General features: G+C 53.2%; 1 protein-coding gene across 1 annotated transcript in view; it reads left to right on the forward strand.

The window, feature by feature from the left end:
- The window catches only part of scrib (scribble planar cell polarity protein), a 185,157-nt gene that overhangs the window by 146,392 nt on the left and 13,043 nt on the right, over positions 1 to 25,722 (forward strand). The window contains exons 31-39 of the mRNA XM_060825755.1: positions 29 to 154; positions 1,266 to 1,307; positions 6,916 to 7,072; positions 8,187 to 8,352; positions 8,779 to 8,847; positions 12,024 to 12,203; positions 16,266 to 16,427; positions 21,146 to 21,291; positions 23,324 to 23,361. Of these exons, the coding sequence (XP_060681738.1) occupies positions 29 to 154; positions 1,266 to 1,307; positions 6,916 to 7,072; positions 8,187 to 8,352; positions 8,779 to 8,847; positions 12,024 to 12,203; positions 16,266 to 16,427; positions 21,146 to 21,291; positions 23,324 to 23,361 (1,086 nt within the window). The remainder of the gene's footprint in view (positions 1 to 28; positions 155 to 1,265; positions 1,308 to 6,915; positions 7,073 to 8,186; positions 8,353 to 8,778; positions 8,848 to 12,023; positions 12,204 to 16,265; positions 16,428 to 21,145; positions 21,292 to 23,323; positions 23,362 to 25,722) is intronic.

Raw genomic sequence — 25,722 nt, forward strand, 5'->3', positions numbered from 1 at the left:
CTCCCCCCCCCCCCCCCCCGGTGTACAGACCAAGCCCGGGGTTATCCACCCACTGCCCCGGGGGAGGCCGACAGTGGCTCCAACATCGGCAGATGGCAGGAACAGTCCGAACCCGTTCCACAGGCCAGAGGAGCTGCCACTACCACTGAAGGCGGTGAGTGTTTTTGAGCTGACCTTATAACCCTTCCCTCCCCAGTTTGTGGGGGTGGTGGGGTCTGTGAGGCGGGGGTGTGTAGTGATCCCTGGCCTCTGTGTGGGAGGGGGTTGGACACCAGCCTCTGTGTGGGGGGTGGGGGTCCCCGGGCTCTGTGTGAGAGGGGGGGTGGACACCAGCCTCTGTGTGAGGGGGGGGGCCCCGGGCTCTGTGTAAGGGAGGGTCCCCTCCCTGGGCTCTGTGTGTGGTGGTGGGGGGGGGGGCAGGCTCTGATGGGGTGAAGGGGTGTCCCCTCCCCGGGCTCTGTGTTGGGGGGCGGGGATGTGCCCTCCTCAGGCTCTGTATGGGGGGGGTCCCCAGGCTCTGTTTGAGGGAGGGTCCCCTCCCCAGGCTCTGTGTGAGGGGGGGTCCCCTGGCTCTGTGTGTGTGTGTGTGTGTGTGTAGTGTGTGTGTGTGTGTGTGGTGGGGAGGAGGTCCCCGGGCTCTCTATGAGGGGTGGGGGGGGTCCCTCCCTGGGCGCTCATTGTGGAAGAGGTCTCTCCTCACTTGTTTTGGGTGGCACAGTGGTCCCAGCACCAGGAACCCAGGTTCGATTCCAGCCTCAGGCGACTGACTGTGTGGACGTTTGCACGTTCTCCCCGTGTCTGCGTGGGTTCCCTCCAGCTGCTCCAGTTTCCTCCCACAGTCCAAAGATGTGCAGGTCCGGGTGAATTGGCCATGGGAGATTGTGGGTCAGTGTATGGTTAGGGTGAGGTGCAGGCTCAACCACCCAAACAGCCTTTGTCCTGTCAGGATTCTCTGACTCTCTGATTCCATCTGTGTGTGGTGTTTGCTTGCCATGGTGAGGTCGGTGCTGGTTGTGTTAAGGATTAATTAGTAAGTGCAGTAATGATCAGAAGGAGGGCAACGCTCAACAGTGTTATTGCTGACAGATTGTAACGTCACCATCAGGCCTCGGGCATTCCTGACCCCAAAGTCAGGGCCATTGTCTCCCCAGAAATACAATTCACCTAAAGCCCTGACATCGATTTCCCCTCACCCCCAACACCCCCCTCACTCCTGACGACCTCATCAGCTGCCTTTTAATATTCTGCTCCTTTCCTCCCCATAGGATTTCTTCACACAGAGAATTAAACCCAAATGGTCAGGCGAGGTGAGTCTTGTTCGCTGGTCCCTTCACTCTCACTGTGACGGGGCTGGCTCTGTAAACGGGGCTGCAAAGCCTCCTGGGAGGTTTCACCGGCCAATGGAGCTCTGAAAGGTGCCAGTACTTTCTCACACTCTCAAATTCAAGGCTGCTCTTAGCCAGGAAGCCCTAACAAACCTGAAATCAATCGGTATCTGGAGGCAAACTCCCCACTGGTTAGAGTCATACCCGGCCCTTGTTATTGGAGGTCAGTCATCTCAGCTCCAGGACATCTCTGCAGCATACAGAAGGGTTTTGAGACATGACCTCCTCTTGACAAAGCCATGTTGACTATCTGAAATCAAACTCTTGCTTGCGAGATGACTATAAATCCAATCTCTTATAATCCTTTCCAAAACTTTTGCTGCTACAAACGTAAGGCTCGCTGGTCTATAATTACAGTTCCTCAGTGTACGTAGAACAATACAGCGCAGAACAGGCCCTTCGGCCCTTGATGTTGCACCGACCTGTGAACTATTGTCAGCTCGTCCCCCTACACTATCCCATCATCATCCATGTGCTTATCTAAGGATTGTTTAAATCTCCCTCGTGTGGCTGGGTTACCTACATTAGCAGGTAGGGCATTCCACCCCCCTACCACTCTCTGAGTAAAGAACCTGCCTCTGACATCTGTCTTAAATCTATCACCCCTCAGTTTGTAACTATACCCCTTGTACAAACTGACGTCATCAGAAAGGAAAAAGACCCTTTTCCCCAAAGCGTTGATTTTCCTGCTCCTCGGATGCTGCCTGACCTGCTGTGCTTTTCCAGCAACACTCTAATCTCGACTCTGGTCTCCAGCATCTGCAGTCTTCACTTTTGCTTAAAATACTTTCACTGTCGACCCTATTTAATCCTCTGACCATCTTGTATGTCTCTATTAAATCCCCCCTTAGCCTTCTTCTTTCCAATGAGAACAGACCCAAGTCTCTCAGCCTTTCTTCATAAGACCTTCCCTCCAGACCAGGCAACATCCTGGTAAATTTCCTCTGCACCTTTTCCAATGCTTCCACATCCTTCCCGAAATATGGGGAGCAGAACTGTACACAATATTCCAAGTGTGGCCGCGCCAGCGTTTTGTATAGTTGCAGCATGATATTGTGGTTTCGGAACTCAATCCCTCTACCAATGAAAGCTAACACACTGTATGCCGCCTTAACAGCACTATCCACCTGGGTGGCAACTTTCAGGGATCTTTGTACATGGACTCCAAGATCCCTCTGCACATCCACACTACCAAGAATCTTTCCATCGACCCAGTACTCTGCCTTCCTGTTATTCTTCCCAAAGTGCATCACCTCACATTTAGCTGCATTGAACTCCATTTGCCACCTCTCAGCCCAATTCTGCAGTTTATCCAAATCCCCCTGCAACCTGTAACATTCTTCCACACTGACCACTACTTCACCGACTTTAGTGTCACCTGCAAACTTACTAATCCATCCACCTATGTTATGCCTGCGTCTAAGTCATTTATAAAAATGACAAACAGCAGTGGTCCCAAAACAGACCCTTGTGGCACACCACTAATAACCAGACTCCAGGCTGAATATTTCCCATCAACCGCCACTCGCTGCCTCCTTTCAGAAAGCCAGTTTCTAATCCAAACTGCTAAATCCCCCTCAATTCCATGCCTCTGCATTTTCTCCAACAGCCTACCATGTGGAACCTTATAGATTTTACTGAAGTCCATGTATACCACGTCAACTGCCCTACCCTCATCTACATGCTTGGTCACCTTCTCAAAAAACTCAATGTGAGACATGACCTGCTCTTGAGGAAACCATGTTGACTATCTGAAATCAAATTGTTGCTTGCTAGATGATGATAAATCCGATCCTGTATAATCCTTTCCAAAACCTTTCCGACAACAGAAGTAAGGCTCACTGGTCTATAATTACCTGGGTCATCTCTGCTGCCCTTCTTGAGCAAGGGCACAACATTTGCAATCCTCCAGTCCTCAGGTACTAAACCCGTAGACAATGACAACCCAAAGATCAAACTATCTCCTCCCTCGCTTCCCAGAGAATCCTCGGATAAATCCCATCCGGCCCAGGGGACTTGTCTACTTTCACTCCTCCTAGAATTGATAACACTAGTTTGTAACTAACCTCGATCCTTTCTAGTCTAATATCTCGTACCTCGTTCTTCTCCTCTACAATATTCTCCTTTTCCTGAGTGAAAACCGATGAGAAATGTTCATTTAGCACCTCTCCGATCTCCACAGGGTCCACACTCAACTTCCCACTTCTGTCTTTGACTGGCCCTATTCCTACCCGAATCATCCTTTTTCCTATCAAAAGCTTTAGGGTTCTTCTTTATTCCATTTGCTAAAGATAGCTCGTGTCCTCTCTTTGTTCTTTTTAACTCTCTTTAAATCCTTCCTGATCTGCAACTCTCCATCACCTCATCTGAACCATCTTGCCTCATCAACACATAAGCCTCCTCCTCCTCCTGCTTAACAAGAGAAGCAATTTCTGTTGTAAACCACGGTTCCCTTACCTTATCACTTCCTCCCTGCCTGACAGGGACATACCTATCAAGGACACACAATATCTGTTCCTTAAACCAGCTCCACATTTCCATTGTCTGCACCCCCTGCATTTTGCTACCCTAATTAGATTAGATTACTTACAGTGTGACCACACCGACCCGCCGAAGCGAAACCCACCCATACCCCTACATTTGCCCCTTACCTAACACTACGGGCAATTTAACATGGCCAGTTCACCTGACCCGCACATCTTTGGACTGTGGGAGGAAACCGGAGCACCCGGAGGAAACCCACGTACACACAGGGAGAACGTGCAAACTCCACACAGACAGTTGCCTGAGGTGGGAATTGAACCCGGGTCTCTGGCGCTATGAGGCAGCAGTGCTAACCACCGTGCTGCCCACAATTCTTGCCTAATCGCATTGTAATTGCCCTTGCCCCATCGATAACTCTTGACCCGTGGCAAGTACCTATCCCTTTCCATCGCTGAACTAAACGGAACTGAATTATGGTCACTCTCTCCAAAGTGCTCACCTACAACTGAATCAAACACCTGGCCTGGTTCATTACCAAGCACCAGATCCAGTGTGGCCTTCCCTCTTGTCGGCCCTTCGACATACTGTGTCAGGAAACCGTCCTGTACACATTGGACAAAACCTGATCCATCCGACTTACTAGAGTTATAGCATTTCCAGTCAATGTTGGGGAAGTTAAAGTCCCCCATAATGACCACCCCGTTCCTTTCACTCCTACCCAGAATAATTTTGCTAATCCTCTCTTCCACCTCCCTGGAACTCTGCGGAGGCCTATAAAAAACTCCCAGCAGTGTAACGTCAGCCCACACTACCTCAGTAGATGGGTCCTCCTCAGGGAAGTGTCTCATGCTCTGGCCCTAGCCTAGCTGCTTCAATACCCTTCTCTCCAGCATAAAGTCAGGAGTGGGGATGTTTGCTGATGATTGCACAGTGTTCAGCACCTTTCACATTTCCTCAGAGACTGAAGCAGTTCATGCTCAAATGCAGCAAGATCTGGACAGTATCCAGGCTTGGGCTGACAAGTGGTAAATAATGTTCACACCACACAAGTATCAGCAATGACCATCTCCAATTAGATCCAATCTAACCACCGCCCTTTGACATTCAATGGTGTTACCATCACTGAATCCCCCACTATCAACATCCCGAGGGTGACCAGTGACCAGACACTCACTTGGACTCACCACGTAAACACAGTGACCTGCTCTTGTAGCCAGAGGCTGGGAGTCCTGCAGTGAGTCACCCACCTCCTGACTCCCCAAAGCCTGTCCACCATCTACAAGGCAGGAGGGGGATGGAATATTCCCCACTTGCCCTGGACGGGGGCAGCTCCAACAACACTCAAGAAACTCAACACCATCCAGGACAAAGCAGCCGCTTGATTGGCCCCACATCCACAAACACCCACTCCCTCCCTCCCCCACCCACACTCAGTAACAGCAGTGTGTACGGTCCCCTCCCTCCCCCACCCACGCTCAGTAACAGCAGTGTGTACCGTCCCCTCCCTCCCCCACCCACACTCAGTAACAGCAGTGTGTACCGTCCCCTCCCTCCCCCCACCCACACTCAGTAGCAGCAGTGTGTACCGTCCCCTCCCTCCCCCCACCCACGCTCAGTAACAGCAGTGTGTACCGTCCCCTCCCTCCCCCACCCACGCTCAGTAACAGCAGTGTGTACCGTCCCCTCCCTCCCCCCACCCACACTCAGTAACAGCAGTGTGTACCGTCCCCTCCCTCCCCCCACCCACACTCAGTAACAGCAGTGTGTACCGTCCCCTCCCTCCCCCACCCACACTCAGTAACAGCAGTGTGTACCATCCCCTCCCTCCCCCCACCCACACTCAGTAACAGCAGTGTGTACCGTCCCCTCCCTCCCCCACCCACACTCAGTAACAGCAGTGTGTACCGTCCCCTCCCTCCCCCCACCCACACTCAGTAACAGCAGTGTGTACCGTCCCCTCCCTCCCCCCACCCACACTCAGTAGCAGCAGTGTGTACCATCCCCCCTCCCCCCCACCCACGCTCAGTAACAGCAGTGTGTACCGTCCCCTCCCTCCCCCCACCCACACTCAGTAACAGCAGTGTGTACCGACCCCTCCCTCCCCCACCCACGCTCAGTAACAGCAGTGTGTACCGTCCCCTCCCTCCCCCCACCCACACTCAGTAGCAGCAGTGTGTACCGTCCCCTCCCTCCCCCCACCCACACTCAGTAGCAGCAGTTTGTACCGTCCCCTCCCTCCCCCCACCCACACTCAGTAGCAGCAGTGTGTACCGTCCCCTCCCTCCCCCACCCACACTCAGTAACAGCAGTGTGTACCGTCCCCTCCCTCCCCCCACCCACACTCAGTAGCAGCAGTGTGTACACTCTACAAGATGCACTGTAGAAACTCACCAAAGACCCTCAGACAGCACCTTCCAAACCCACGACGACTTCCATCTAGAAGGACAAGGGCTGCAGATACACGGGAACACCACCCCCTGCAGGTTCCCCTCCGAACCACTCTCTATCTTCACTGGGAATATATATTGCCGTTCCTTCAGTGTCACTGAGTCAGAGTACCGCTGTAATGACGTTGTCTGTCTCCCTACAGCCCAGGAGCCCCCCTACAAGGCAGCTGACCAGCTCCTCAATGAGGACTATTTCAGGATGGGCAATAAATGCCAGTGACACCGATCCCTGCACCAAATGCTGTAAAATAACCACCTGTACCGAGCCTGCACGTTCTCCTTTGTCTGAAAGCACACAGTATGAGTATTGATCTCTCCGGCCTATAGTGGCAGTTGCCTTGGAAACCGGAGTGAGAGGTTGGTTTGGTACCTGTCCTTGAGTGAGTGTAGGAGTTTTGTGGCAGGTGTCAGGGATCATTTGTGGTTTATGATCCCTGCTGGGGGTGAGGTGGGGTGGGGTGGGGTGGAGGTACTGAGGGCTGGCTTGGCATGGTGCCACCATCCAGCCAGGCTGACAAAGGGTTTGTCAGGGGTCTACCTGCAGTGTAGAAGTGTTGCTCACTGCCCGAGATGTGACCGGTTCTGTCCTCCATTACAAGGTACCATCGGGCAGCCCGCTGGAGAGCCCCGAGCAGCGGACATTCCGGGCCAGACAAAAATACTTTGAAATAGATGTGAGACAGCAGGTAGCAGAGAGACCCAAGCGGGTGTCGCTGGTGGCAGAGGATGATCTGAGGAAGATGAAGGAAGAGGAAGGTGAGACATGTCAGTGTGACCTGGGGGGGTGGCGTTCCTGTCATTAACCTGGAGACTGCACCAGGGAAACCCTTGGTGCTTTTCCAACACATTTCCAACAATCCTGCTGCCTTCCCACGGCACCGAGGCTGGTGCTGCTTCAAGAACATCCCGCTCATGAGAAGCTGCTGTAACCATTGACCAACCTTTCACCCTCGTCCCCGAGGTCAGCCCTGTCACCTACACCTCGACAGCAGACCAACCAGACCGCCCCCTCCCCCTCCCCCCAAACCGCTCCCTACCCAAACCGCACCATCCCCCCCCAAACCGTGCTCCCCCCCCCAAACCGCACCATCCCCTCCCCCTCCCCCCAAACCGCGCTCCCCCCCCAAACCGCACCATCCCCTCCCCCCCCCAAACCGCGCTCCCCCCCAAACTGCACCATCCCCCCCTCCCCCCCAAACCGTGCTCCCCCCCCCAACCGCACCATCCCCTCCCCCCAAACTGCTCCCTCCCGAACCGTTTCCCCCCCCCCAACCCTCCCCCAAACCGCTGCTCCTAACCCCCTCCAAACCATTCCTTTCACTCCCCCCCCCCCCCCTCCCAGCCGTTCCCCCGGTCCCCCCCCCCCCCCCCCCCCCCCCAACTGCACTCCCTCCAAACCACGCTCCCCCCTCAGTCCCCCAAACCGTTCCCCTGCTCCCCCTCACCTCCTCAAACCCTTCCCCTCGCTCTTCCCTCAAAACTGCACCCCTGCAACTGCTCCCCTCTCGCCCCCCCAAACCGTTCCCCTCCAAGCCCCCCCCCCACACAACAACCCCACAACTGCTCCCCCCCAACTGCTCCCCCCAAACCAGTCCCCCTTCCTCCCCCCTTCCCCCCCAATGACTCACCATTCCCATCACTCCCCCCTTGCCCCCCAATCACAGCATAGAAACAGGCCCTTCGGCCCATTGTGTCTATGCCAACCAGCACTTGGCCGAGCAGGCTGCGGTGACCTTGGCAGTACTCCGGCACTGGTCCCGATCGTGCTCCTGCCCAGTCTGCTCCCACTGAGCTGGAGTCTGCAGCTCTGCAGAAGGAACCCATCTCCCTTGTGTCCGCAGCCCTTTTGACGTGGGTTTTTCTGTCCCAGAGCGGAAGATGCGGCACCGAGCTCCGGATGTGGTGCTGGATGAGGAGGAGGAGGAGGAGGGTGAAGAGAAGCGACTCTCCAGTGGGCAGGCCAGCGTGAGGATCGAAGGTGTCGAGTACAAGATGGAGCAGTTGCACAGAAGGAATCCGGAATCGCCAAGCACTGGGTATGCAGCATGTTCCCTCAGGAAGCCCAAACCCTGGAGTCCGAGAGGAACTCACCTCCCGTGTGTCCCTGTGGTCAGATCAAGGCTGGGGTGCTGGCAGAGCGGATCCAGGAACTGGGTCACACTAATGTTGTAGACAGCCTGACGACTCGCGATGGGTGGGTCGTGATCCAGTAAAATCCCTGGCCCCAAGTCAAGCATCTTTCTGGAGAAGCTCAGCAGGTCTGGCAGCATCTGTGCAGAGAGCGCCGAGTTCATGTTTCAGGTCGGGTGAGCCTTCCTCTGACCCAGTTTGACTAGAAAGGTTAGCTGGGATTTCTCTCCCCAGATGCTGCTGCGGAGCTTGTCCGGGAATTTCAGTTTTAGTTTGTGATTTCCAGCATGTGCTGCACGTTTGGTTTCCTAAAGCATCTTTCTGTCTCTCAGAGCGTTACAGGTTGATGGTCGGGGAGAGCAGCGATCGAGTGAAGAAACGCGTCCCAACTCCATGACTGGGTAAGAGAGTGCTTGCTAAAGGTTCCATTCCAGTTCCACAGCCCAGAGGTGAGGCTGTGTGCCATCATGGGGTACACCGCACGGTGAAATGGTGATGGTGCCGCCGTTGCCTCTCTATGGGGATACCGTACATGTACATACCACAGCGATGCACAGCCAGAGTACTGCACTTCCCTGTGCATCGCCGTGACGCTGTGTGTGTGTATGTGACACCATGTCTACGCACGTTGCCGTGACGCCGTGTGTCTACGCACGTTGCCGTGACGCCGTGTGTCTACGCACGTTGCCGTGACGCCGTGTGTCTACGCACGTTGCCGTGACGCCGTGTGTCTACGCACGTTGCCGTGACGCCGTGTGTCTACGCACGTTGCCGTGACGCCGTGTGTCTACGCACGTTGCCGTGACGCCGTGTGTCTACGCACGTTGCCGTGACGCCGTGTGTCTACGCACGTTGCCGTGACGCCGTGTGTCTACGCACGTTGCCGTGACGCCGTGTCTCTACGCACGTTGCCGTGACGCCGTGTCTCTACGCACGTTGCCGTGACGCCGTGTCTCTACGCACGTTGCCGTGACGCCGTGTCTCTACGCACGTTGCCGTGACGCCGTGTCTCTACGCACGTTGCCGTGACGCCGTGTCTCTACGCACGTTGCCGTGACGCCGTGTCTCTACGCACGTTGCCGTGACGCCGTGTCTCTACGCACGTTGCCGTGACGCCGTGTGTCTACGCACGTTGCCGTGACGCCGTGTCTCTACGCACGTTGCCGTGACGCCGTGTCTCTACGCACGTTGCCGTGACGCCGTGTCTCTACACCCGACGCCGTGTGTGTCTCATCGCCCGTCGCCGTGACGCCGTGTGTGTCTACGCACGTCGCCGTTACCCTGTATGTGTGTCTACACACGTCGCTGTGAGGCAGTGTGTGTCTACACACGTGACTGTGTGTCTGCACACGTCGCTGTGAGGCAGTGTGTGTCTACACACGTGACTGTGTGTCTGCACACGTCGCTGTGAGGCAGTGTGTGTCTACACACGTGACTGTGTGTCTGCACACGTCGCTGTGAGGCAGTGTGTGTCTACATACGTGACTGTGTGTCTGCACACGTCGCTGTGAGGCAGTGTGTGTCTACGCACATCACCGTGTGTGTACACTCGTTGCCGTGACGCCGTGTGTGTACACTCGTTGCCGTGACGCCGTGTGTGTACACTCGTTGCCGTGACGCCGTGTGTGTACACTCGTTGCCGTGACGCCGTGTGTGTACACTCGTTGCCGTGACGCCGTGTGTGTACACTCGTTGCCGTGACGCCGTGTATGTACACTCGTTGCCGTGACGCCGTGTATGTACACTCGTCGCCGTGACCCCGTGTGTGTACACACATCGCCGTGACGCCGTCTGTGTGTACACATCGCCATGACACCGTGTGTTTGTGTGTACACACATCACGTGACACCACGTGTGTGTACACACATCACCGTGACGCCGTGAGTGTGTGCACACGTGTCACCGTGTGTGCGCACGTGTCGCCGTGACGCAGTGCGTGCGCACGCGTCGCTGTGAGTGTGTGTGCGTGTGTACCCACATCGCCGTAATGTCATGTGTTTACACCTCGCTGTGACTGTGTGTACACACATCGCCGTGACGCTCTATGTGTGTACACATTGCCGTGACGCGCTGTGTGTGTGTGCGTGTGTGTGTGTATATATACCTGTCGCCATGGCGCACAGTGTGTGTGTAAACCTGCCGACATGGCACGCTGTGTGTGTTTGTATACCTGTCGTCATGGTGCAGGGTGTGTATACACATTGTCGTGATGCTGTGTCCGTGTGTGTTCACATCGCCGTGACTCTGTGTACACATTATCGTGACTGTGTGTGTGTGTGTATAAACGCATCACCGTGATGCGCTGTGTGTGTGTGTGTGTGTGTGTATACCTGTTGTCATGGCGTGGTGTGTGTGTGTGTATACCTGTTGTCATGGCGTGGTGTGTGTGTGTGTGTGTATACCTGTCGCCATGGCGTGGTGTGTGTGTGTGTGTACCTGTCGCCATGGCGTGGTGTGTGTGTGTGTGTACCTGTCGTCATGGCGTGGTGTGTGTGTGTGTGTACCTGTCGTCATGGCGTGGTGTGTGTGTGTGTGTATACCTGTCGTCATGGCGTGGTGTGTGTGTGTGTGTGTGTGTGTATACCTGTCGTCATGGCGTGGTGTGTGTGTGTGTCTGTGTCTGTCACCATGGCGCGCTGTGTGTGTGTGTACTCCTGTCACCATGGTGCGCTGTGTGTGTTCCTGTCGCCATGGTGCGCTGTGTGTGTTCCTGTCGCCATGGTGTTGTGTGTGTGTGTGTGTGTGTTCCTATCGCCATGGCGCGCTGTGTGTGTGTGTGTTCCTATCGCCATGGCGCGCTGTGTGTGTGTGTGTGTGTGTGTGTGTGTGTGTGTGTGTGTGTGCGCGCGCGCGCGCGCGCGCCTGTGTTCCTATCACCATGGCGTGCTGTGTGTGTGTGTACCTGTCGCCATGGCGCACTGTGTGTGTATACCTGTCGCCATGGTGCGCTGTGTGTGTGTGTGTGTGTGTGTGTGTGTGTGTGTGTGTGTGTATGCACATTGCCGTGACTGTGTATGTGTCCATGTGTGTATCCACTTCGCCATGACACTGTGTGCGCATGTCCGTGTGTGTATCCACGTCGCCATGACGGGATGTGTGTGTGTGTGTACATGTGTGTACATCGCTGTGATGGTGTGTATGTACCTGTCGCCATGGTTCACTGTGTGTGTGTGTGTGTATCCCTTTCGCCATGGTGCACTCTGTGTGTGTATACACATCGCCGTGACAGGGTGTGTGTGTATATGTATGTACCTGTCGCCATGGTTCACTGTGTGTGTGTGTATGTACCTGTCGCCATGGTTCACTGTGTGTGTGTGTGTATGTACCTGTCGCCATGGTTCACTGTGAGTATGTATACCTGTCACCATGGTGCGCTCTGTGTGTGTACCTGTTGCCATGGTGTGCAGTGCGCGTGTGTACCTGTCGCCATGGCACGCTGTGTGTATGCATGTACCTGTCGCAATGGCACTATGTGGTACACATCGCCATGATGACATCGGTGCGGGTGTGCATACAGTGTCCCTGTGCCATGGCCAGTGCCTGTTGTGTTAATGGTGAGGTGTATGTTGCCCTGCAGACTGTCCCCAGCGTACCCTGAGCCCGTGGCACCCATCCGCACGGCCAAGGCAGAGAGACGCTATCAGGAGAGGATGCGGATGCAGAGCCCAGACCTGCCTGGGGCACGGGATAAGGAGCTGTCTCCCGCTGAGCGGAGAGCACTCGAGGCTGAGAAACGAGCCATGTGGAGGGCTGCAAGGTGAGACCCAACTCTCAGCGCGGAGCTACACCTCAAACCCCATTGTCAATACTCAATCTCCTGACCCCAACACTACTCTCCAACTCAGCACGGGGCTACACCTCAAACCCCATCGTCAATACTCAATCTCCTGACCCCAACACTACTCTCCAACTCAGCACGGGGCTACACCTCAAACCCCATCGTCAATACTCAATCTCCTGACCCCAACACTACTGTCCAACTCAGCATGGGGCTACACCTCAAACCCCATCATCAATACTCAATCTCCTGACCCCAACACTACTCTCCAATTCACAGCACGGGGCTACACCTCAAACCCCATCGTCAATACTCAATCTCCCGGCCCCAACACTACTCTCCAATTCGCAGCATGGGGCTACACCTCAAACCCCATCATCAATACTCAATCTCCTGACCCCAACACTACTCTCCAATTCACAGCACGGGGCTACACCTCAAACCCCATCATCAATACTCAATCTCCCGGCCCCAACACTACTGTCCAACTCTCAGCACGGAGCTACATTCAAAGTTTGTGAGAAGATTTGTAGCTCGGGTGCTCGTTCTTGTGGTTCTGTTCGCCGAGCTGGGAGTTTTTGTTGCAAACGTTTCATCCCCTTTCTAGGTGACATCTTCAGTGCTTGGGAGCCTCCTGTGAAGCGCTTCTGTGCTGATTCCTCCGGCATTTATACTGGTTTGAATCTGCCGCTTCCGGTTGTCAGTTGCTGTCCGCTGCAGTGGCCGGTATATAGGGTCTAGTTCAATGTGTCTGTTGATAGAATTTGTGGATGAGTGCCATGCCTCTAGGAATTCCCTGGCTGTTCTCTGTTTGGCCTGCCCTATAATAGTGGTGTTGTCCCAATCGAATTCGTGTTGTTTGTCATCTGAGTGTATGGCTACTAGGTCGTGTCGTTTCGTGGCTAGTTGGTGTTTATGGATGCGGGTTGTTAGCTGTCTTCCTGTTTGTCCTATGTAGTGTTTTGTGCAGTCCTTGCATGGGATTTTGCACACTACGTTGGTTCTGCTCCTGCTGGGTATCGGGTCCTTTGTCCTGGTGAGTTGTCTGAGAGTGGCTGTTGGTTTGTGTGCTGTTATGAGTCAGAAAGAACTATACTTGCCAAGGGTCTTAAGTACAACCACGGGGACGCCAAGACAGCAGACTTCCTAGCAGCACTAGAATGCACACTCAGGAACAATGGACTGACAGAAGAGACACAACAAACAGTGAGACAAACGGTCGTACCTATGATAACAAGAAAAAGACAAACACATAACCTCAACACCAAGGAGAGGGAAACACTAAAATCACTAAGAAACGATAAGAACATAATCATACTACCAGCAGACAAAGGCAGAATGACTGTGATACTGGATAAGTCAGATTACATTAATAAAGCAGAACAACTACTTGCAGGATACCAACACCTACCAAAAGAGGGAGGTTGACCCCACCTCACAGCTCACCAATAGGATAAACAACACACTGAGGAATCTACAAAAAAATGGACAGATAACCAGGTCTGACCTACAGAGAATGAAACCGGAAAGCAACAACACCCCCAGATTCTATGGACTACCCAAAGTACACAAACCAGACATCCCACTCAGACCCATGGTATCACTACCAGGAACACCATCACACAAACTGGCTAAAGAACTACAACAGAAACTGAAACACCTGATCAGCGGATCCAGACACTGTATACAATCAACACAAGAATTCTTGGACATCATTAGAAATATACACATAGACAAGGAAGAAACCATGGTCTCATTCGATGTAACGGCACTGTTCACCTCTATCGACAAAGCCCTAGCCAGAGAAACAATATCCAACCTGCTGGACATACAGAACAGACAACAGGACGCTGAACCTATTAACAAAGACGGCATACTTAAACTACTGGACCTGTGCCTCACAACACACTTCACATTCAACAACCAGATATATGAGCAAATCAATGGAACACCCATGGGCTCACCAATCTCCGGACTCATGGCAGAAGCAGTAATGCAAAGGTTAGAACAAACAGTCTTATCGCAAATACAACCCAAACTCTGGGTCAGATATGTAGATGATACCTTTGCAATCATTAAAAACACAGAAATAGAGAACACACACCGGATCATCAACGCCACACTGACAGGAATCTGATTCACGAGAGAGGAAGAAAAGGACAACCAGCTCCCATTCCTGGATGTGATGGTACAGAGAACACCGAACGGAGAATTCAGCACAAAGGTATACAGGAAAGCCACACACACAGACCAAGCCCTGAACTATGAAAGCAACCACCCCAACACACACAAACAAAGTTGTATCAGGACATTATTCAAAAGGGCCACCACACACTGCAGCACACCTGAACTACAAAAAGAGGAAGAAGAACACCTATACAAGGTATTCACCAAAAACGGATACCCACGAATTTCATCAACAATGCCTTAGGGAAAGACAACGAAATGAGGACATGCCACAACCCAAAGGACTGGCCACACTCCCATACATTAGGAGCATTTCTGAACTGACAGCCAGACTGCTGCGACCACTAGGACTCATAACAGCACACAAACCAACAGCCACCCTCCGACAACAACTCACCAGGACAAAGAACCCGATACCCAGCATGAGCAAAACCAACGTGGTGTACAAAATCCCATGCAAGGTCTGCACAAAACACTACATAGGACAAACAGGAAGACAGCTAACAACCCGCATCCATGAACACCAACTAGCCATGAAACAACACGACCAGCTATCCCTAGTAGCCATACACTCACATGACAAACAACACGAATTCGATTGGGACAACACCACTATTATAGGGCAGGCCAATCAGAGAACAGCCAGGGAATTCCTAGAGGCATGGCTCTCATCCACAGATTCTATCAACAGACACATTGAACTAGACCCTATATACCGGCCACTGCAGCGGACAGCAACTGACAACCGGAAGCGGCAGATTCAAACCAGTATAAATGCCGGAGGAATCAGCACAGAAGCGCTTCACAGGAGGCTCCCAAGCACTGAAGATGTCACCTAGAAAGGGGACGAAACGTTTGCAACAAAAACTCCCAGCTCGGCGAACAGAACCACAACACAGAGCTACACCTCAAACTCATCATCAATACTCAATCTCCCGACCCCAATACTACTCTCCAATTCTCAGCACAGAGCTACACCTCAAAACCCATCGTCAATACTCAATCTCCTGACCCCAACACTACTCTCCAACTCTCAGCAAGGGGCCTACACCTCGCTCCCCCAAGGCTGGCGTTTGGCCGCATTTATTAACACAGGGTATGGGCTCCTCATCATCCTCGTTCCTGACACCTGGAAGTGCCCTCTTGTGGTGCTTGCCGTTCGGGCATGATGTAGAAAGGGGAATAATTGGGCTAAGGATCAGCTATATGGCTCTACATACTTCACAAGCTTTCAACTGAGCCGTTCTACAATGTCTTTCAGATTCAGACAACTGTCTCAGTATCTGAGGACACTTCCCCTTGGTGTGTGTGTGACCCTACCCCAGGGAGAGACTGTGTGTGAGAGAGAGCCCATACCCCAGAGAGTGAGTGAGTGTGTGAGAGAGAGAGGGAGAGCCCATACTCCAGGGAGAGTCTGTGTGTGTGTGTGTGTGTGTGTGTGTGTGTGTGTGTGTGAGCCCGTACCCCAGGGAGAATCAGAGTGTGTGTGTGTGTGTGTGTGTGTGAGAGAGAGAGCCTGTATCCCAGGGAGAGTCAGTGTATGTGTGAGAGAGAGAGTCGGTGCCCCAAGGGGAGTCTGTGTGTGCCCGTACCCCAGGGAGAGTGTGTGTGTGTGATTGCTGCTGTTCTAATCTGGTGTATCATGGCAGGGATTCATCATTGGAATATTGTGGAATAGTTGGGAGGGACTCTGAAAGCAGTTGTTTTCCTCGGTCTGGTGTGAAGCACTGAGCTGTCTGATTGTCGTCATCACTCCTCACTTCAATCTTGTTAACTCTTTCCTTTTCTCTTTCCTTCCATGTACCTCTTGGGGTTTTCCCTTTGTCCCTCTGTCCCTCTGTCCTTCTGGCTCAGGCACCAAGCCCTGGAGGATGATCTCCGGCAGTACGAGCAGGAGCGGGCTCACCGTCTTTACCGGTCCCTGCAGCGGGCAGCTGACGGACTGAGCCTCGGTCAGGGCTCCCGTCTGAAACCACTTCCACTGGTCAGGCAAGAGCCCCTGTCCACTGCCATCAGGTGTGAAGCTGCATGCTGCATGCTGAACTTCCAGTCACATTCTGAAACCCACCCCCCAACCCCCAACCAGTCACCTGCAGGTCCTCACTGTGAGAGCAGCTTCTAACCTCGGCTCGTGCCTTAGTGCACCTCCCAAGGAAAACTGAGAGAAACCATCAGGAGAACACATCCAACACTTACTCACAGAGTTAGGAGGAAAGCCAGGCTTAGCGAGTGACAGACCCGTGGGAGCTGACAATATTGGAATGATGGACAGCAGGAATGGGTAAGAGACCGAAATCGAAGGGCTGTGGAGATCTGGAATGATGTTCAGACGTTAAAGGGATTGGTGAGACCATGGAGCAGATTAACTGGCAGGTTCTAAATCCAGCTCTCATTGGTGTGCTGATATTAGTCCACCTAGTAATCCAGTGGTCTGGGCGAATTATCTAAGACATGCGTTCAGATGCCATCAGGTCAATTGGGAAATTTAAATCCAATTAATGAAGTAAACCTCTCATCATCTTGTACATCTCTCTCAAGGCCCCTCTCATCCTTCTTCACTCCAATGAGAAAAGCCCTGGCTCCCTCAGCCTTTCTCCATCAGACACACCCTCCAGTCCAGGCAGCATCCTGGTAAATCTCCTCTGCACCCTCTCTAAAGCTTCCACATCCTTCCTATAATGAGGCGACCAGAACTGAACCCAATATTCCAAGTGTGGTCTAACCAGGGCTCTGTAGAGCTGCAGCATAACCTCGCAGCTCTTAAACTCAGTCCCCCTGATAATAAATGCCAACACACCATCCACCTTCTTACCAATCCTATCAACTTGGATGGTAACTTTGAGGGATCTATGGACATGGTCCCCAAGGTCCCTCTGGTCCTCCACACTGCCAAGAATCCTGCCTTTAACCCTGGAATCTGTATTCAAATTCCACCTTCCAAAGTGAATCACTTCACCCTTTCCAGGTTGAACTCCATCTGCCCCTTCTCAGCCCAGCTCTGTATCCTGTCAATGTCCCGTTACAGCCTACAACAGCCCTCCACACTATCCACCACTCCCCCAACCTTCATGTTACAAACGTACTAACCCACCCTTCCACTTCCTCATCCAAGTCATTTATAGAATCACAAAGAGCAGAGGTCCCAGAACTGATCCCTGAGGAACACCACTGGTCACCGAGCTCCAGGCAGAATACTTTCCATCTCCCACCACCCTCTGTCTTCTATGGGCCAGCCAATTCTGTATCCAGACAGCCGGGTTTCCCTGTATCCCAAGCCTCCTTACTTTGTGAATGAGCCTACCATGGGGAACCTTATCAAACACCTTGCTAAAATCCACGTACACCATATCCACTGCTCTACCCTCATCAGTGTGTTTTGTCACATCCTCAGTAAGGTTTGTGAGGCATGACCTGCCCTTCACAGAGCCATGCTGACTATCTCTAATCAAACAATGGTTCTCCAAGTAATCATAAATCCTGTCTCAGAATCCTCTCCAATACTTTCTCCACCACAGACATAAGTCTGACTAGTCTATAATTCCCAGGATTATCCCTATTCCCTTTCTTGAACAGGGGAATAATATTTGCCACCCTCCAATCATCTGGCACTACTCCTGTGGACAGTGAGGACGCAAAGATCTTCACCAGAGCTACAGCGTTCTCTTCCGGCGCTTTCTGTAATAACCTCTGGTATATCTCATCTGGTCAAAGGGAATCTTTCTATCCTTATGCTTTTCAAAATGTCCAGCACATCCTCCTCCTTAACATCAGCCTGTCTTGAGCCTATCAGCCTGTTTCACGCTGTCCTCAGAAACGTCAGGGTCCCTCTCAGTGGTGAATACTGAAGCAAAGTATCCATTAAGGGCCTCCCCTACCTCCTCCAACTCCAGGCAGAAGTTCCCCCCACTGTCCCTGATCAGCCCCACCCTCACTCTAACCATCCTCTTGTTCCTCACATGGTATATGAAGAATTAAAGCACAAATTGCTCGAGAAACTCAGCAGGTCTGGCAGCATCTGTGAGGAGAGAAAAGAGCTGACGTTTCGAGTCTAACTGACCCTTTGTCAAAGCTTTGTCAGTTAGACTGGAAACATCAGCTGTTTTCTCTCCTTACAGACGCTGCCAGACCTGCCGAGATTTTCCAGCATTTTCTCTTTTGGTTTCAGATTCCAACATCCACAGGAATTTGCTTTTATCTTGATGTTTTAATCTGAGCTAAAGGCCTGGTACAGACATAGGAAGCATAAATCCCAGTAGTGGCCTCTTTGGGTGGGGGGGGGGGGGGGGGGGGGGGGGGGTGCAGTTGCATATACCCTGAGTCAAAAGGAAGGATCTGCTTCGCTCTGTGCCCTGCCTCCCATTCATTAACAATGAGATCATTCCCAGTCCCACAGCAATGCAGTGCAGACATATCACACCACTGACTGCTTCCAAAATGGACAGTATACATGCTGCTGGCCGAGCTAGTGATTCCTGCATGTTATTAATGCATCAAACCAAACAAGTTGTCACAGTCCCTTTCAAACCAAGTGTTTCTATATTATAAATACATCTGTTTTCTGGTACTTTATGAAATAAGTATGTGTCTGTTACCGTACCTTCATTGACACACTCCATTACCTCATCGGAGATCATTTGACTTGATCCAGTCTGTGCTGATTACTGTACCTTATTCACGTTAGTAAAACACAACTGAAGACCCTGTAGCCTATCATACTCTGCTGACTCCAGAAGAATTGCCCAAGTTTGTCCCAAAACCCAGGATCTTGTCACTATCATGTTTAATTGCCTTTTGAAAGCTCTCTTCAGGCATCATTTCAGCAGGTACTTTCCAGGTATTACCAACTGTTCTTTACCATGGTTTTAGTGCATTATTTTAAATCTGTGATCGCTGGTTATCAGCTCATCGACAAAAGGAAATAATTTCTCCTGAACTGTTCTGTCAAAACCCCTCAAAATTGTAAATGCCTCTTAGCATTCTGTTACATTTCCAAATACTCCACAATCTCATCCTTAATAATGGACTTTAAAATCTTCCCAATGACCAAGCTCAGGCTAACCTGTCTCCTGCCTCCCTCCCTCCCTCCTTACACAGGGCTGTTGCATTAGCCCTTTTCCAGTCCTCGGGACCATCCCTGACTCCAGTGGTTCCTGAAAGATCACACCAATGTCTCTCCAATCTCCTCAGGTATTTCCTTCAGAACTCTGGGTTATCATCCCTCAGACCTTCCAGCTTCCCCAGCTCCCTTCTCCTTAGTGATGGCCTCTGCCCCTCTGATTCTCTTGAAGTTCTGGTGTGTTGCTGGGGCCTTCCACCTCAGTGAAAACTGATGCAACGTATTGGCTCAGTTCCTCAGCCATTTCTCTCTTCCCCATTACTACCTCAGCTTCCAGCAGTCACTGGCCCCATAGTGCTCCCCCACTGACACCTCAGTCACCTGCCCTGCCTTATTTCCCAAGAGTAGGTCAAGTTTTGCACCTTCTCTAGTAGGTACATCCACATATTGAATCAGAAAATTGTCTTGTACACACTTAACAAATTCCTCTCCATCTAAACCCTTAACATTATGGCAGTCCCAGTCGATGTTTGGAAAGTTAAAATCCCCTACCATAACCACCCTGTTATTCTTACAGATAGCTGAGATCTCCTTACAAGTTTGTTTCTCAATTTCCCTCTGACTATTGGGGGGTCTATAATACAATCCCAATAAGGTGATTTTACCTTCTCGTTTTTAAAGGCTTCCCAGTCCCCGACTTACCTTAACTACACCGTATCCTTTTCTTTTGCTTTCTTGCTGTAGTTGACTTCCTGTATCAGCCATCGTTACCTCAGCCTCCCGTAAGGACCTTCCTTCTTCCTTGGGATGTATTTCTGCTGTCCCTCCCGAATTATCCCCAGAAACTCCTGCCCTTGCTGTTCCACCATCTTCCCTGCTCACCCCCTCCCCCGCCCCCTCCCAAGCCACTCTGGCCAGCTCCTGCCTCAGGCCTGTGTAAGTTAGCCTCAGTGGTAATACTGTTACATCTGATTCCTGCTTCTCCCTCTCGAACTGCAGGGGGAAATCTATCATTTCATGGTCACTGCTGCCGAGAGGCTCCTTCACCTTCAGCTCCCTAATCAGGTCTGCCTCTTTCCTCATGGAAATGAAAGCAAGAGACAGTGAGGACTGCAGATGCTAGGGATAGGATTCAAAAGCTCTTCATCAGGAAGAGCTCATGCTTGAAAGATTGACTCTCCCGCTCCTCGGCTGTGCCTTTCCCCCACTGGGGCAGCGGGAGCAGCTGAGTTGATCAGTCAGTTTGTAGATCAGTCAGTGTGGTGGTGTGGTTAATGGTGAGGCAGCTAACCTGAGGTAAGAGCAGGATATAGATGAGCTGGTTAGTAGTCAGTGGGAAAGCAGGGATCTCCTGCATTTTGACTTGAATTGGCCTGGGTTCAGAGACTCTGCCTTGACAGGTCATGGGGAAGGTCAGTATTATCCCATTCAGGATGGAACACAGTGGGTGTGTAGCCCATGGTGCTGGGGAGATTGGAGTACACTCCTGTGTGTGGCGCGCACACACTCTCGCTCACACACTCATGCCCACACCCCACACCCCCCCCCCCCCCCCCCCCCACACACACACACACACACACACCCACCCCTCCCTCAGGGCACAGTCGGGGGTATTTCTGCGACCCCCTACCCCTCGCTGCCTGTGGTGGTATTAATGCTGTCCCCTTCTCTCCCACAGGATGAAGTCCCTCGAGCAGGATGCACTCAGAGCACAGATGGTCATCGCCAAATCAAAGGAGCCGAAGAAACGCAGCCCACTCGACCAACTCTCCGAGTCCCCCTCTCCCGCTGCCACCCCCCCCCCCCCACCCCGCTGGATGGTACGTACAGACCCCCTCCCCATCCCAACCCCGCTCACCCCCACCCCGCTCACCCCCACCCCCACCCCGCTCACCCCCACCCCCACCCCGCTCACCCCCCACCCCCACCCCGCCCACCCCGCTCACCCCCACCCCCACCCCCCCGCTCACCCCCACCCCCACCCCGCTCACTGCCCACCCCCACCCCGCTCACCTCCCCACCCCCACCCCGCTCACTCCCCACCCCCACCCCGCTCACCTCCCCACCCCCACCCCGCTCACTCCCCACCCCCACCCCGCTCACTCCCCACCCCCACCCCGCTCACTCACTCCCCACCCCCACCCCGCTCACTCCCCACCCCCACCCCGCTCACCGCTCACCCCCACCCTGCTCACTCCCCACTCAGCTCACTCCCCACCCCCACTCCGCTCACCCCCCCATCCCTACTCCGCTCACCGCTCACCCCCACCCCCACCCCGCTCACCCCCCCCCCCCCACCCCGCTCACCCCCCACCCCCACCCCGCTCACCCCACCCCCACCCCGCTCACTCCCCTCCCCCACCCCGCGCTCTCCCCCTCCCCGGCCCCGCTCACTCCCTGGTCCCTCCCCCTCCCCAACCCGCTCACTCCCCCTCCCCACCTTGCTCCCTCCCCACCCCTCTCCCTCCCCCCTCCCCAACCCGCTCTCTCCCCCTCCCCGCCTCGCGCTCTCCCCCTCCCCGCCTCGCTCTCTCCCCCTCCCCGCCTCGCGCTCTCCCCCTCCCCGCCTCGCGCTCTCCCCCTCCCCGCCTCGCGCTCTCCCCCTCCCCGCCTCGCGCTCTCCCCCTCCCCGCCTCGCGCTCTCCCCCTCCCCGCCTCGCGCTCTCCCCCTCCCCGCCTCGCTCTCTCCCCCTCCCCGCCTCGCGCTCTCCCCCTCCCCGCCTCGCTCTCTCCCCCTCCCCGCCTCGCGCTCTCCCCCTCCCCGCCTCGCGCTCTCCCCCTCCCCGCCTCGCTCTCTCCCCCTCCCCGCCTCGCGCTCTCCCCCTCCCCGCCTCGCGCTCTCCCCCTCCCCGCCTCGCGCTCTCCCCCTCCCCGCCTCGCGCTCTCCCCCTCCCCGCCTCGCGCTCTCCCCCTCCCCGCCTCGCGCTCTCCCCCTCCCCGCCTCGCGCTCTCCCCCTCCCCGCCTCGCGCTCTCCCCCTCCCCGCCTCGCGCTCTCCCCCTCCCCGCCTCGCTCTCTCCCCCTCCCCGCCTCGCTCTCTCCCCCTCCCCGCCTCGCGCTCTCCCCCTCCCCGCCTCGCGCTCTCCCCCTCCCCGCCTCGCTCTCTCTCCCCCTCCCCGCCTCGCTCTCTCCCCCTCCCCGCCTCGCTCTCTCCCCCTCCCCGCCTCGCTCTCTCCCCCTCCCCGCCTCGCTCTCTCCCCCTCCCCGCCTCGCTCTCTCCCCCTCCCCATACCTCCCCCACTCACTTCCAACACCCCTTTCCCCCTCCCTCCTGTAGTGACGAGACCAGAACTGCACATTGTCCTCCAGCTGTGATCTAACCAAAGTTCTGTACAGCTCCAACATAACCCTCCCTGCTCTTATAATCCACGCTTGGACTGATAAAGGGAAGTGTCCTGTATTCCTTCCAAACTGCCCTATTAACCTGTCCTGCTGCCTTCAGGGATCTGTGCACAAACACCCCGAGATCTCTTGGTTCCTCCTTGTGTCCTGCCATTCACTGAGTACTCTCTTGTCTTATTCCTTCTTCTGAAGTGCATCCCCTCACATTTATCAGGTTTAAACTCATCTGACATTGATCTGTTCATCGGACCGACCCATTTCTGTCCTCCTGTAACCTAACCCCTTCCTCCTCACTGTCAACCACCTGGCCAATCATTGTATCGTTCACAAACGTACCTATCATTCCCTCCTGATCCTCCCCTATGTTATTTCTGAATATCACAAACAGTGAGGGAGTCAGCTCTGATGCCTGTGCTATTCCCAGCCCCGTAGTGTGGATGTTCCACAGTGCCCACACACCATGCTCCCAGTCAGTAAACTGTTCCCCACTGACTCTTGAACTGTTTGTATTCCAGATCACAGCCCTCGCAGCGTCACATCACCTGGGAGGCTGGTGAGTACACCCAGAGGGTTCAGTAAAATGTTGATGATAAAATGACTGACTGTCTTCTCCTGCAGCATTGGGGTGTCCTGCAGTGTGGCCCTCTGTCCCTCCACCTGCCCTCACTGCTTTACCCTCCCCAAGACCCTCCCCCCAATTCCACCCCTTGGAGCCCCCTATCTCTCATTGCACCTCTCACTTGGGCAGGGGTACGGGGGTTGGGGGGGGGTGGGGTCCTTCCACATCTCTCTCTCTCTTTCTATCTCTTTCTCTCTCTCTCTCTCTCTCTCTCTCTCTCTCTCTCTCTCTCTCTCTCTCTTTCTCTCTTTCTCTCTCTTTCTCTCTCTCTTTCCCACCTTCTCTCTCTCACACACACCCCGCCAGCGTGTATCTCTCCCATTTACCTGATGTTCTGTCCTGATAACTGACAGATGTATCCCAAAGGTGTTCTACACATACGTGAGGAATGAGACGATGGTCAGTGAGAGGGTAGAGGTGATCAGGGATAGTGGAGGGAACTTGTGCCTGGAGTCTGAAGAGGTAGGAGAGGTTCTAATTGAGTTTTTTGCTTCAGTCTTCACTAGGGAGAGGGACCTTGTTGATAGTGAGAACACCATGGATCAGGTTAATAGGTTTGAACAGATTGATAATGAGGAAGTGGTTGTGCTCGAAATTCTGGGACACATCAACGTAGATAAGTCCCCAGGGCCGGACCAGATATATCCAAGGGTACTACAGGAAACGAGGAATGAGATTGCTGCGCATCTAGTGATGATCTTTGCATCCTCACTCTCCATAGGAGTAATATCAGATAATTAGAGGGAGATGAATGTTGTTTCTCTGTTCAAGAAAGGGATTCTGAGAGATAGGATTTATGACTATTTGGAAAAAACATAGTTTGATTAGAAATAGTCAGCATGGCTTTGTGAAGGGCAGATTATGCCTCACAAGCCTTATTGAATTCTTTGAGGATGTGACTAGATAACTTGACAAAGGTCGCACAGTGAATTTGGTGTGTATGGATTTCAGTGAGGCATTTGATAAGGTTCCCCACAGTAGGCTCATTCAGAAAGTTAGGAGGTATGGGATACAGGGAAGTTGGGCTGTCTGGATACAGAATTGGCTGGCCGAAAGAAGACAGCGAGTAGTCGTGGATGGAAAGTATTCTGCCTGGAGCTCGGTGACCAGTGGTGTCCTACAGGGATCTGTTCTTGGGCCTCTGCTCTTTGTGATTTTTATAAATGACTTGGATGAAGAAGTGAAAGGGTGGGTTAGTGAGTTTGCCGATGACATGAAGGTCGGTGGTGTTGTAGATAGTGTTGAGGGCTGTGGCAGGCTACAACAAGACACTGACAGGATACAGAGCTGGGCTGAGAAGTGACAGATGGAGTTCAACCTGGATAAATGCAATATGATTCATTTTGGAAGGTCGAATTTGAATGCTGAATGCAGGAGTTAAAGACAGGATTCCTGGCAATGTGGAAGAACATTGGGATCTTGAGATCCACATAAATAGATCCCTCACGTTTAAGTGGATAGGGTTGTTAAGAAGGCATGTGGCGTTTTGACTTTCATTAATGGGGGATTGAGTTTGAGTCGTGAGGTTTTGTTGCAGCTCTAAAAACCCTGGTTAGATCACACTTGGAATATTGTGTCCAGTTCTGGTCGCCTCATTAGAGGAAGGATGTAGCTGCTTTAGAAAGGGTGCAGAGGAGATTTATCAGGATGCTGCCTGGACTGGAGGGCTTGTCTTATGAAGAGAGGTTGAGTCAGCTCGGGCTTTTCACAGTGGAGAGGAGGAGGAAGAGAGGTGACTAGGTAGAGGTGGACAAGGTAATGAGAGGCAGAGATAGAGTAGATAGCCAGAGACTTTTCCCCAGGGCAGAAATGGCTGTCATGAGGGATTATAATTTGAAGGTGATTGGAGGAAGGTATAGAGGAGATGTCAGAGGTAGGTCCTTTACACAGAGAGTGTGGTGGGTGTGTGGAATGTACTGCCAGCGGTGACTGTGGAGTCAGACATTAGGGACATTTCAGCAACTGCTGGTCAGCAGTAAATTGAGGGGTGCTCTTAGATTAAGTTAAATGCTTGGCATAACATGGTGGGCTGAAGGGTTTGTACTTTGCTGTACTGTTCCACGTTCAATGTATCATGTTTTGGGAAGAGGCTTTCTCCCCTATTGTGAGGGGGGAGGGTGGTGTGGGAGTGCATGTGTGTAAGTGGATGCCTCTGTCTGGCTGTAGACATAGCTGTCTATGTTATTGCATCCTTCACGTATCTAGCACCTACGGAGCAATGTGGGATATTTCTGCATCTGCAGTATTTTGCATTTATTTAGATATTTCTCCATCATGTTCTCACTCCTCTTTACT

This window comes from Hemiscyllium ocellatum, chromosome 5 (genome assembly GCF_020745735.1).
Source record: "Hemiscyllium ocellatum isolate sHemOce1 chromosome 5, sHemOce1.pat.X.cur, whole genome shotgun sequence".
Lineage (NCBI taxonomy): Eukaryota > Metazoa > Chordata > Chondrichthyes > Orectolobiformes > Hemiscylliidae > Hemiscyllium > Hemiscyllium ocellatum.